The 13,575-nt window shown below is 38.2% G+C and overlaps 3 protein-coding genes across 7 annotated transcripts in view; 2 read left to right on the top strand and 1 right to left on the bottom strand.

The window, feature by feature from the left end:
* Positions 1 to 1,440: 1,440 nt before the first annotated feature.
* LOC107268582 (synembryn) lies at positions 1,441 to 3,897 on the bottom strand. Its single transcript, XM_015741500.2, has 10 exons — positions 3,689 to 3,897; positions 3,477 to 3,616; positions 3,288 to 3,397; positions 2,920 to 3,203; positions 2,694 to 2,851; positions 2,364 to 2,622; positions 2,148 to 2,292; positions 1,937 to 2,084; positions 1,743 to 1,862; positions 1,441 to 1,664 (listed from the first exon to the last, which is right to left on the bottom strand). Exons 1-10 carry the CDS (start codon positions 3,764 to 3,766, stop codon positions 1,538 to 1,540), a joined length of 1,569 nt encoding a protein of 522 aa, XP_015596986.1. The 5' UTR covers positions 3,767 to 3,897; the 3' UTR covers positions 1,441 to 1,537.
* Positions 3,896 to 5,131, top strand: LOC107268583 (FGFR1 oncogene partner 2 homolog). 2 transcript variants are annotated; one of them, XM_015741501.2, is made up of 4 exons: positions 3,896 to 4,164; positions 4,311 to 4,445; positions 4,511 to 4,762; positions 4,828 to 5,131. In XM_015741501.2, exons 2-4 carry the CDS (start codon positions 4,311 to 4,313, stop codon positions 5,050 to 5,052), a joined length of 612 nt encoding a protein of 203 aa, XP_015596987.1. In that variant the 5' UTR covers positions 3,896 to 4,164; the 3' UTR covers positions 5,053 to 5,131. The 2 variants fall into 2 exon arrangements, with proteins under 2 accessions (XP_015596987.1, XP_015596989.1); XM_015741503.2 differs by having other exon boundaries at positions 3,902 to 4,053.
* Positions 5,132 to 11,924: 6,793 nt separating this feature from the next.
* The window catches only part of LOC107268553 (protein jim lovell), a 13,586-nt gene continuing 11,935 nt past the window's right edge, over positions 11,925 to 13,575 (top strand). Inside the window, exons 1-2 of one of the 4 annotated variants that reach the window (XM_025085863.1) lie at positions 11,925 to 12,069; positions 12,476 to 12,790. The gene's annotated coding sequence lies outside the window, so the exon portion shown is untranslated. Of the gene's footprint in view, positions 12,119 to 12,458; positions 12,791 to 13,575 lie in introns of all 4 variants that reach the window. The other 3 variants (XM_025085862.1, XM_025085861.1, XM_025085860.1) reach the window with 3 other exon arrangements.

Raw genomic sequence — 13,575 nt, 5'->3', positions numbered from 1 at the left:
TTTATATATATATATATATATATGGGGGGGGGGGGGGGTTATGTGTGCGTGGTGTGTGGAGTGCACGTGTGTATATCTATTTATAATTATCTGCAATGTTAAAGATACAAAGAAAAACAGAAAAAAGAAGCATCAATAGCGACCGAAGCGACATTTACGCAAAATTGGAAATATTTTACTATAGGATGAGCTACGGATAATTAAAGGTGCACACACAATGTATTCAATTAGTATGCATACCGCGTGTATTACGTATATACACGCGTACACAGACACTCGGCTACCGCCATACATAAGATACACGTTGTGATCTGATGCAGATTCTTAAAAAAAAATACTAAGGCATCATACGCAGTAGTATTCGTGGCAAAAAAAGAAAATAAAGTGAAATTGTCATTTAGAGATGAAAAAAAAAAATCTTTTAATACGATCAGCAAGATATTCCTGCTTTTCGCGTTCATATCAGAAATACTAAAGAGACGGTTAAAGATAATAAAGGGCGACACGCGAAAGTGGATAGATATACATATATACATAATTTACATATATATATTCTGATATAGAAAAAAAAATTCGTTAACTTTTGCCATTTGCCAGTCAATTTCTATTATTATTATTATACACAGAGCTGTCCTATACTAAGATATTCTCAAGTGACATATGTGTGTATATGTATACACGTACTCGAGAAAATGTAAGAAAAAGAGTTAAAAGGAGGGGAAACAGAGAGAATAATAATTAAGGCGAATTTATCGCTGATACTGTTTGTCGTCACTGGTTCAATTTATCCACGAACATCCTGATTGCGGTCGGCGCGTTGGAATAATTAAGTGATAACAAAAAAAAACAGAAACCAGTAGGTCAGATAAGGTTAATGATTAATAAGTGCAAGCATCAGTTACTACTTGGTATCTGTGCCGCAAGTAATCTATAAAATGCAATAAGGGAGGGAAAGTTGTGGGTGTTTGAATGGAAAACCAAAAAATGAACGTAAGGAACGATAAGAGTCGACACTGATGTAAGTTTTGTAAAGTGATCGTGAAGAATGCATTACACAAATTTTCTTGATTGTTGAAATGCAAAGTGGGATGGTTTGAACCAAAAAATAAAAAAGATAAGGGAAGACGTGAGGGAGCTTGTGTGTATTTGGTGTGTATGTATGCGCGTGTGTCTTTGAGAGGAAGTTTTGTGTGAGACCGGAAGTGGGTATGTTGAATGAGTGTAAGAGTAGGTGTAGAGAAAGAGAGGCGGGCAAGTTGTGGGCAAAACGAAATTGTAACGTTTAAAACATTTCATGTGATTTTGGAAACTGTTATATTTTTTATTTCCTGCCAATTGTTTAATTTGTAATGTTGTTCTTTGTTCTTTTTTAAATAAAGTAAGCAAACCGAATTCATCTTGTATTTGTAAAGGAAACTTACCGGAGAGTGAAATGAACAGTTTTTGTAAGATAGTATTTATTTACAGAATTGTTGAATCATACTTATGACTGGGAATAATTTTTTTCTGAATTTTATTTTATGTTGAAAGCAAATATTTAATCGGAATCCGAATCCTGTTGGAGGTTTTTTCCACGCATTAATTCGTTCTGCAATTCCAAGACGTGTTCGATCGGTTTTGGTTTTCCATCTGCATCGATTCGACAAGGCTGAACCAGACCTTCGCTATAATTGCAGAAAAAAATGGCGAATGAGAAATATGTAGTGGTAATTTTTAATAGAATCGTTCAAGATTATGTTAACCTTGTTAATTTGTCCATTAGACCTGCCAGTTGCATGGCTTCGTATTCTTTTTGTTCTTCGCTCATTCCTTCCAAGGGATTTGGCTTTGGTTTTTCGTAACAACCGGTTACTGGATTGATTCTGTAGCGATATTAATAATTAAAAAACTTTTTTTCTGTTGCCAAGTATTTGTTGATTTGTTTCACGAGACTCACTGTTCTTTATACTTCGCATATTCCTCGGTTTCACTGTCTTCCGAGTCTGAGGAATAATTCGTGTCCGGTTGTCTTTGATGAAGTAGTCCTTTATTGGCAAACATACCAGCTGCATTTCCGTATCCGGTATATTTTACCATTCGACCAACTAAAAATAAAATTGGTTTATGAGATTCGTTTTATTGATAGGTTTTTTCTTTTGATGTCTGACCATCTTCTTTGCATAGTACAAATACAAATTCTGCGACAAGGTCGCGAACTTCATTTAGCGGTGAAGTGAGGAGCTTGCAGAGCTTCGCTCGCAAGGATTTACCCTCTTCTGGACGCTTCATTACGTCCTTCAGAGGTGGCAGGACCTAGAGGAATATTCGTTCAATTAATAGTTATACTTTTAATGCATACGAATGAACGGTTTTGATTAGCTTACTTGTAATCGTGTGTATTTACGTATGAGTCTGTTGGATTTAACAAGTCTAAGTAGAGCTGTCATGGTTGGAGACAGTTTTTCCACCAGGTTACTTTCTGCTTCTAATCTACTGTCCAGGAATTTTAATAGTTTAGCCATAGCAGTCATATCCTTTTTCCTGTAGACTACCTCACTGCCATCCGCATTGGGCTCATCGACATCCGGGGCAAAGGGTCCATAAGATGAGTATGGAAGAGCAGTAAGAAGATTGATAATATTACTGGAAATCAAATGATGAATAATCAATAGTAATTTAAAAAAAAACTGTTTAGTCAATTATTGGTCATTTACCTTTGCAGCTCTTCTGCCATTGCACTACCTGATAGGAATAATTGACGTAACATTGTGACCAATTCTTCCAACTTTTCCTTCTCGTTGTCTGTACTTTCTTTGATATGAAGATTAAAAAGAACTTTCAAAATCTCGCAAGCAAGAACAGTTTGAGTTTCCTGTAATACAAATAACCGTTACGTTTAATTAACAATGACATAATTTTAGATGTAGTGACACTTCATACGTTGAGATTGTTTCCAGCTTCCAAGATAATTTTCTTCAGATGTTTTTCAAGACATTCGTCCCCATGAAGTCGTTCTCGAACGAAATTTCTTGTTGGTACGTTTAAGGCAGTGATCAAAAACAGTATTCTGGTATCAAATAATCTTATCTCATGAGAAATATTCTTGTCATAGTTATTCAGGCGATTTATAACATGGGGTATGGCGGTTGTCGAAACAATTAATTTCTGAACCTTTTCACTGTTGAACAGGAGATTGCATAGGAGTTTCAAAGCCTCTGTAATAACTAAAATAAGCAAGATTTAAATTAAGTTAATGTTCAAATGTCAAAAAGTTCATGAGATAAAAATCAATTTATATTATTTCACACCTTTTGTCTCTTTTATTTGTTCAGAATTATGTTCCCCAAGTGCTGCATTATCTAAAACAATATTTATTCTCTTATGTGTTATGAGATTTTCCAGATCAGTTTTGTCCCGACTGTAATGAAACAATTTTGAAATAATATTCATTCTTTGATTTTCTAATACAATATATAATACACCTTTTTGATACAAACCTAAGAATTCTTAAAGCAGCTAAGGAAAGGTCATGGATCGCTGATATTTCTGGAGTTTCCAGTATATCAAAAAGAGATTCCCAAATGGCTTGACGTTGACCATTTTCATTTAGTTCATCGAACTTTAGCGTGAGAGCATACTACAAACATCAACTATAAATATAGATAATACTTTATTGAATTAAAACTAGACAACTAAATAAAGAATTTACCTTAATGAGAAATTGATTCAAAATTTCACATTTCTTCGCCTCCGGGCAGGAGGGCAATTCTTTTAAGAGATCGTTCATCCTCCGAATAAAATTATTGCGTATTGTTAAGGAACTGCAGAGATGCGCACATATTATTTAAAAAAATGCGTAATCTCAGGTTAGATGTGTAAAAATGTTTGCTTTCTTGACAAGCACTGCTGTTACTTAGCGTTCATCGCGTCCATTACTCGAGTAGACGAAACGTCAAATCTCCTCGAAATAGAACCAACTGATCGAAATCTCGAGAGCATTCGAGATTGTCAGTGCGCGTGCGGCTGAAGTTTCCCATAGAAAACTTAATTAATCTGACAAGGCGAACAATAAACGTGATTATTTATGATTTATCAACTTTCTATACTAACAGCCAGCACATAACCTTAATGTCCTGATTCACCGTATTTCTCACTTTGTTATTCTTCGTATCATTAACTTGAAAGGTAATACACATCATTCAAGAATAGAGTAAACACTTTTGAGATGATTGTGATTAATATTTTTAACAGGGACATAAATACGAAATTTCATGGCAGGGATGTGTACTAAATAATTAAATAATTGATTATAATTCCTTAATTTTTCGTAGATGTCTTTGACGTTTCAACAAATCATTTTGGACGCTAAAAAACTAGTTAGTCGAATCACAGATCAAGAAAATGCTGCTGATTATCTTATAACTGAGATTCAAGCAGTATGTAGTGAGATAGATAATATGAACCAGGTAAAATATTCTGTTTGCAAATATGCTCTAAGATATTGTCACATTTGCCAATGTTTATTACACAGTACAAGGAAGAGGTGGAAATCCTGAATACAGAAGCTAAGCAGCGTCCGCATCTTCAAGTTGTAGCAAGAATTCAGCAGGAGAATCGTTACTTGCGTGACATACAAGCAGAAAACAAAGAGCTACGCAATGCCTTGGAGGAGCATCAAAATACATTGGAACTTATAATGTCTAAATATCGTCAGCAAACAGCCACATTGATACGAACTGGCAAGACGGATTTCTCATCCCTGTACAATTCCAAATATGCCAACGTGAGTTTAGTAGATCTTGAATTCATAAATCATAAGCTGAAACATAATAAAAATTTCGTTTTCAGATTATTAGCAGCCAAGCTGAGAAAATTAACGAAATGGCGGCAGTTATGAAAACAGCAGCAGCCCTGGACGATGAAAACGAACTGAAAGACAAGGAAACATATTTCCGTCTGAAAGAAGAAAACGCTGCCCTACGAGAAATCGTCGGAATTGCTAATAAATTTGGTTCCCTCCAAAAGGACCCTCCCACAGAAACAAAAATGGTACAGACTGATTCACTTGAATAGATTATATAAATGAAAGCAGAGTCCCTTCAACACTGTATAGCAGATACTTATTTAATAAAGGTTTCTACCATACATAATATTTTCATCATGGGCCAGAAGAAATGAGAAAAAAGTTACACGAATACCCAAAGGGCATTAGCTCAACGCACAGTTGAATAAACTCATCTAATCTATCATAAAATGAGTCTACAGCAATTCTCTCAGAGATGGCGCCACTATTACCAACCAAAGTTCTATAAGAGCAAAAATTTCTTATCGTGTCAAGCAGCATATAAACTTCCATTCCAAGTTTCAATTGTTTTCAGAAAAATTCAAAAACGAAAGTACAAGAACAATCACATCCAACTCTTCTATACAGCCTATGATACCACTCCTATGTCAGAAACCACGTTATTCAAGGTAACATCTCATAGATTACATCCACCATAAGACAATGTTAAACGCAACATAAAATACGCATAGAAAATGCTCATTAAAAAACTTAGTCGCAATATTCGAGTAATACCATAGCGAATCAGGAAACTAGACAAAGGGGCCCGTTATGGTTTATGGGGCAACTTTCTGTTCCCCAATAGGGAGAACAAAAACAGGTGGCCCCCAAAATTACGTTCGTAACGGGAATAAAAAAAGACAGATACTAGTTTCTCCTCTCACCCTATCCCTGCCACCCTTATAGGTACCAGCTAATATAAGCAACGTCCGGTTTAAAAAAAGAGGATAGACAGGAAAGAGAAAACGAAAAAATAGGGTCTCTCCCTGCGAAATTGGACTTCCGCGCTTTTCACGCGTATCTTGAAATATGTCGACTAAAAATAACTTAGAAACCGTGTGGGACAACATGGGCCCAATTTATCTCTCTCTCTCTCGTCTCTTCCCTGTCGTTTCTTCCTCCCACCATCCACTTATCAAACGGAAACATTTATTGTTCGAACGTCGCTTGTGGCCATTTTGGATTCGCTTATTTTTACGTCGTGCAATGAGAAATATCCCGGCTGGAAACGCATTCCGTTCACGTACTGGATGCACTGGGTATACCAGTGCTGGGTATACCATAGGAGAAAAATACAGTCATGTACGTGCCTAAGCTGTCTTTTCGTAGGAACGACTTTGTCTGAAATTAAATCTCTAATGCCAGCATTTATTTCGTTTAATCGTGAGAAACGAGTAAGGTATAATATAAAGAGAGGATAATATTGTGGGATAGTCAAGATAGAGTCGCGGCCATTTTTGATTTCCGTGGTCGAACCCGAATTCATCGTGCAGCCTTCGTCTGCCTATCTCTGTCTCTTTTTTTTTTAATTCCGCTAAAGAAATCTGGGAAGCTGCGCTCCAACGTCTACGGGCTGGCAGCCATATTCTTTACCATCGTCCAACTCGAATTTTCATATCAGTCGCCGCCATCTTAACTCCTTATGCGATTCTCCTTAAGAACAGCCGTTCACGATCAATGAACATTCCTTTTTGGAAATTATACACTGATCTTTACCTTCTCTAACCGACCTATGGCTGGTCTTTTTGAAGACTGTCTTATTCGCAGCGGTATCGATTAGGAGGTTAGTCGTTTATGTTACTTACTTCAATCGATCATAATACATTGATATTATTTTTTTTCTTTTCAGACGTAATTGGGAAGAACGATATTGAAACGTTTAGCCTGAGGGATTATTAACTTTGAAATTTACTAAAGTGTAAATTTTACAAGAGTAAAAAAGAAAAAAAGAAATCTTATTTAGTATGTCACGTTGAATTGTGAAATATTTATTAGCAACGGTCGATGGCGACGGGGGGGGGGAGCGTAGGAAGAAGTGCCTGCAACCTCGAAACGGTACACGTGAAAGTTTTAGTCATTAAGTTTCAAGTTGAAGAACGCGAAAATCTTGTAAGCATAAAGAAATAAAAGGGTGAAAATAAGTACAAAAAATTCCCCCTTTTAATGCTTATTGCTGCTTGAAGACGATGGGGTGAAAGGAGACATTTTGGGGAACTTTGGCACTAAGGGAAACAGAGGGAATAGAAATTCGCAGTGAGCTATAAAAAAAGGGATGCTATTTGACGGTTTGACCCTTTTTCTTAGTTCGAGGATATTTCGAGTAACGTAAAGAGTAACTTTTTTTGTCCGGGTTGCAACCCCTTGGACAGGTACAAAAAATGCAGTTTTCACAGGGTAGTAAAGTGGATGGACAAAATTTGGGCGAAGTAAATTGACTAAATTTTTATTTGTAAATGAATGCTACCGTCCTGACCCTTTTTACTCGTGACACTAAAACTTCGAAAATGTACTTTTTCATTTTTTTTTTTTTTTAATAGGCAAAATTACTAAAAGTAAAAGGAACATGGAAATCATAAAATTTATCCGTTAGGCAAATCCGATTACGACTAATTACAGTAAAATCTAGTACAAAATTTTTGTAAGTTTTTTGAAAAATATTCTGTTCGATCCACGTTCATCACCGCAGATGAGTCACAAGTCAATTGAAGTATATTATAGCAAATTTCAGCTGCGCAACATCCTGTTCCCAAAATAACGGGTTATCCAGGTAAAAAAAGCAGTGGGTACCAAAGAAAGAAAAAACCAAAATATAGAACGAAGAAGAAATATGGTACAAAATATTTTTTTAAATTTCCAAATAGTCCTGTACCTACAAAAATATCTAGATACCTAAGTACATACACCCTCTTGGTATCAGTGGATTACAAAAATAGTAAAAAGGATAAAACATGAAAATTCTTAAGACAAAGACCTCGGTCCGAGTCGGGGCACGAATTTTTCGCCCTTCTGATAAAAAAAAGGACACTTGCATTTCGATCCAGCCTAAAAGAGTGTGGGAACAGTCTGGGATAGTTTTTGAAAAGGGGCGAGTAACCCGGCTGGACAGCCATGCGTGCACGCAACGCAAGCAAGGAAGCCAAACGCACATCGTGAGTCCCCACGCAGTGACTGCGTGAATGTGCGTAAATAAATGCGTAAATGTGCGTAAAAGATATGTAGTGTGCGCGCATGTGTGGAACTCGCCGAGCTGCCGAGGGGCTTGCTGCATTTTATGGCCGACCAGGAGCGCCAGTGAACTTCTCCGTGCCCCGGACATTTGCAGAATACCTCCAGAAATAAAAAAGCCCTTCTGCAAGTAATGGCATTCACCTTTAAATTTCACCCTTTAAAAAAATCTATTGTCAACAGGTATGTCAACGTATTTCGCTTAGCCTTGCAAATTTTATTTATGGAGTCAGCAACCCTCGGCCGTCGCTGCAGTTTTTTTACACCCTTGCCTTTTGAAAAATTGGGAAGAGTTTACAGCCTCGAACCCTTTGGAGAAATTTCTACTATTTCCTCCTAAAAGTGAATTCTTGCATCACGTTGAAATATTGGCATTTACATTTTTTTCAAACAAACAATCCCTTACATTAAAAACAATCCTGAGCATAACATACAATGAATTTAATCCCTGAATATTGACGTATTACATTATTTTTAGAAACCCATTAGATCCCCACACATCGATACCAAAATTGAGTAAGATCCTCCAATAAAGCATTATACAAATTTTCAGCAATAACCTCAAAATCCTCAAATCCGATCTTTTCCATGTCACAGACCCAGAAAATATAATAACACCTACAAAAATGAATTCCCAATTTTTTTTCCAGCGTTTACATAAAACCGCCAACAAGAATTATATAGGGGCCCAAAAAGTCCCCAAGAACGCAATTCCTCCTACGTCCCTGTGTTATATGCACGAGGAGGAGGCGGCGGCGTCGGCGGTGGCAGGGAGAATAGGGCGCGACTAGCTGCTAACTTGATCTAGGACCAGGATAGTACGCGAGCCCTAGACAGTCTCTGCCCAAAAACCACCATCTCCCCGTCTCCCTTCCTCTCCTTCCCTCTCGCCACCGACATAGCCCTTCACGCAACCGCCAGCCAGTCATTCTACACTCTACACATCCTCCTTGTGTCCCTCGCCAATGTGTACTCTCTCTATTTCACCGTCTCTCCCTCTTCCTCTGGTACCGCCTAGAACAACCTACGTATGTTACGTAGTCCCATCGATGCGTGCATATGCGCGCCCCTATCAGTGATTTGGCTAGACGAGTGCGCACCAAGCGCTCAGTCACGGTGGTTCATAAGTATAGATAAAAAAGCCAAAACCAACCAGCAAATGAACTACGCATAGTAGTAATAACAATAATAACAGCCCAGTAGTTGTATTACACAGCATACATTATATCTAACGCATATAAAGTCAGCATAGGGGGAATGACTGATCTCAGAAATTCGTGTCTCTGCAAACATCCGTCAGAGTGCGCTGACGTCCAGGCTATCTCCAATATACCAAGGCATACGTATAGTTTGGTTAAAGCAAGTTGCATATTTACCACTGTTATCATAACCCTGACTTTCTACGTGTCTCCAGTTACTGTACATACAGTACATACAAAGCATAGTATGTACAAGAAGCTAGGTGCTAAGTTCTTTTTAGGCGTTTAAAAATCACGCGTATAAACCGGTACAATGATTACATGCTCCAGGACGAGTTTACGCACTCACGTATACGTTACTCGTACAATGATCCAGGAGAAGAGCCTCGCCCGATATATATATATATATATATATATATATATATATATATATATTTCTTTTACGGGGCAAAAGCACTCCAGTCGACCTCGCCCTCAGCCTATACGAAATCTCACACGCACGTTGTCCACAGGGATAGTCATGGCTGTGTATATATATACTCCATATGACCATCGACCTGAAGATATACCTACTATAGTTTGTGTATCCATAGGCCAAACGATGCACTAGCTGTGAATGCCTACCCAATGCCAGAGGCAGACGTTGGATGCCCTCCTCCGCTTGTAAGAGAAAAACTCACATCAGACACGCATTTACGCACCGGCTGGACAGCCCTACTTGCCAAGGCCGTCCTCGTCTTCCCTCTAACACGGTGAAAGGGGAGCGTACGGGTACAGTCAGGAGAAAGAGGGACGGATAGGTTAGAAAGACCACGGCTGGCGTTGGCGGCGGCGGCGATGGTGGTGGTGGCGGTAGTGTCGATGGGTCAGGATGGCGGTAGGGTAAAGGGAGTAACCAAAGCCAGACGCTTTTTTTTATAACCCGTGCGATAGAAGGGTTTTATAGCGGGTTCGAGGGATCCTCTTCTTCTTGCCCTTGAATCTAACAATGCCGGCGTGTTTCCTGCTGCCCCAGCACCTGTTATACCGATCCTCGCTTTTCTATACCCTCTTACCTTACATTTGCTTGATTCTTTTTTAACTTTTCTTTTTTCATCCTCATGTGCACCTTTGCACATGGGTCTTTTGGTCTTGTATATCGAGAATATTGACGATTGCATAAGCATGTGAAATTATTGATATTCCGTGTATTTGAAAATATTTTTTTTCTTTTCACTCTTATCGTGCATTTTATCATTACTTATTCTGACGATGTTAAGAAACACGCAAAATAGTGGTGGGGAGGTTTTTATCTTGTTTAAAATTTTATTTGACATTTCGAAAGTGACTTCTTAGAGGTAATATATCTTTTTTTGGTACCTCTGTTCTTTTGTTCTGTACCGAATTTTGACATTTTTGTTATTGTCTATTATTCCTTTCAGACTGAATTGAACTTTTGATTGAGTGGACGACGTTGGTAATGCTCAAGGAAGGGGTAAGAGGAAATGCTGCGGGCTTATGCAGTTGTTGAAAAATTATGATGATCATGACGATGCTGGTGCTGGTACTGGTACTTGAGCTGGTGGTAGTGATGCCGATGCTGATGCTGATGGTGGAGAGGGATGCAGTTTCAGAAAACGCCATGCATACACGTGGCAACAGTGCCGGCTGACATTCCACATGACGATCCAGGACCGGTTTGCGGTTGGCTCCTCTAACACTCGCCTAATGCAGATAAACCTACGCCCTATGTAGGTTATGTCGCTTATTTTTTATTGCAACTGGACACACCAGAGGGCCCCTTTTTTTTCTTCATCGCCATCATCTTCTTACTTCTCGTGTTCATCCTTTACTTCTATTTCCATAGACTGACTCTTTCAAAACTCTTGGCCAAACATTGTTGCATTATGAAAAAGCATGGACGATGGTATTTTTGAAAAATTATTTTTACGATTTTAAATTATTACAAAAAATTGTTGTCGATTACACACATATATACTATGAATTGTTTTACGAATTTCATTCCCATCGCATTTACAATTGTCGTCTTCCGGTGTTCATTCAGTTGTACGAATCGTGCAGGGATTACACAATGCTACCGGTAAGTAAATATTAATTTTGAATATCAGCGCTATTATTGTTTCACGAATGGAATTGTTAGGTCTTTTCTAACTATGCACTTTTTTTGTCAGCTAACGTAACACGTACCTAAGGCGTTTTCATGCTAATCTACAAGGACGTACGTACATATAGCAATGCTGTATCCATTCTATAATCGTTGCTATTAACCAAGAGAAAGTAAGAGGGCGTTGGCAAATCGTTACAACACAACTGGCAAAAGGCACAAACGCTCCTGACGATTGCGCAAACTTTCGAAACTTTCGCAAAAGACGCGATTAGTTCTCTCGCGATTGCGTCGCGGGACGATTTAAAAATAGATCCAAATTCTAATCGTAGTTTGTCTCACGAATCATATATACAAATTATTCGTCATCAAGTATCCTATATATAGAACGCGTCAGATTTTATTTATACATACGATATATATTTGTCAACCCCCACCGGTTTCGCAAATTACACTTCAGCCTGTCTAGAACTTATCAATGTGGTGTATGTACATACGTGATAGACTTCAACGTGTAATACCATATTATAATGTTCGGCTATCTTCGGCCGGACTCGGCTTCGCAAATCGCGACTCGCGAATCATCCCGCAGTTCTCTCGCGGCTTCGCAACGCGACGGACATGCGGCGGTTTCCTTAAAATAAAATTTGTCATTGGCAGTAATAAAAAAGAACTGCTGACGCTCGAAGGAATGGTTTTGGGAAATTTTTATTTTTAAAGTAAAAGTGATGTTTATTATAAAAAAAATATCGCCATTTATTCTTAGTGGTAAAAAAAGTGTCTTGGAGCTTTTCCGATTATATAAACATTTTTGACATCCCCTCCTCGTATATGAATTAATCGACTTTAGCACCTTTCCACTTTTCTGCGCATTGCCCTCCGGGCCCGTTTCGCAATCGTATACCAAAAAGCCCAAAGTCAATACGTTCTAAATGGCCTTATGCTGGGTCTTCCGACATAACAACATCGTGACAAATTATCCGGGTTTTGATGAGATATATTTCTATAGGGACATTTTACTTGCAGCATAGGGCCCAATTTTTAAGTGTACATACATTTTGTCCACTTTTTTTTTATTGACTAGCCAATCACTTTTCTTTGTTATTAGAAATTTACTTTGTGCAGGTTTTCGTGTTGTTGTTGTTTGACAAATATTTTAATCGTTTTGTGAACGTGATGATGTCTCGTTTGCCAAAGTGGAGTTTGGAACGGTGTAGACGTTTTAAAATTCTTAGCCAGACTTTTAAGAATGAAAAACCATTCTCTAGACCTACTTAAAAATTCGTGACGCGTGCGCCGATGGACATCCGGATTTAAATTCGAATTCTTTGTTTTCCACGTGACTGATGACAAATCAGCAAAAACAATAACAATAGTATGGTGACGTGACATTTTTTGGATTAATACGGATCCCACGATGGAATACATGAAATGGCACAGGTAAATTTTCCAAAATTATTTTTTGACCTCAGTTTGGAAAAAAAATTATATCTGACTTGGTAATCACGTGTGATTTATAAATACGTTAATTAAGCTATCTGAATTGGTTATTAAAGTCCAATGTCTCGTAATGGGCTTTCGTGCTCAAAAATCTAAATTACAGACTAACGATTAGATATATCTTTTTTTTTCAATTTTAACAAATTTATATCACACAAATGTATCTACAAATTTTTTGGCAATTTTACCTTGAAACAGGTTTATAAGTGTATTATATACGTTTGGTCAAGCCTAAGTGACCCTTCTAATCCACAGTAGCATCCCCACTAAACAGATAAGTCCAATAATACTGAAAAATCCTAATACGTTGATCCAGTGTCGAAAGGGCGCCAGGTAATAATAAGGAAAACGGAAGGAAACATGATGCAACGGTACAACAAAGAAAGGTTCAGAAAAAGGTCGAACAAGATCACTCCACTGACCCAGAAAGCACGAAGAGTGCCTTCTGCCAGGTGCAATTGTCCAATTGGATACTCTTCATAGGTTTAAGTCCTCTTTACGGTCAGTGGTCAGTGTTGGGCCAGCTATTCAGTACTCAAAAGGACAAAATGGAGACTAAGAAAGGGCACCCCCGCAGTGCACGGAAACATTTGCACCAGTTTAGTGAATGAGGTAGACAAAGATGGACACGAGCCAGAAACACGAGGTTGATCGGTTGTCAGTGAGTCAAACGAAGAGAGGTAGAGAGACCGAGTTAGTGAGATAAAGCGTGAGGGGGGGGGGGG

This window comes from Cephus cinctus, unplaced genomic scaffold (genome assembly GCF_000341935.2).
Source record: "Cephus cinctus unplaced genomic scaffold, Ccin1 Ccin1_scaffold0564, whole genome shotgun sequence".
Classification (NCBI taxonomy): Eukaryota; Metazoa; Arthropoda; class Insecta; order Hymenoptera; family Cephidae; genus Cephus; species Cephus cinctus.
The sequence above is the reverse complement of the archived record's forward strand: the minus strand, read 5'-3'. Positions and strand labels throughout refer to the sequence as shown.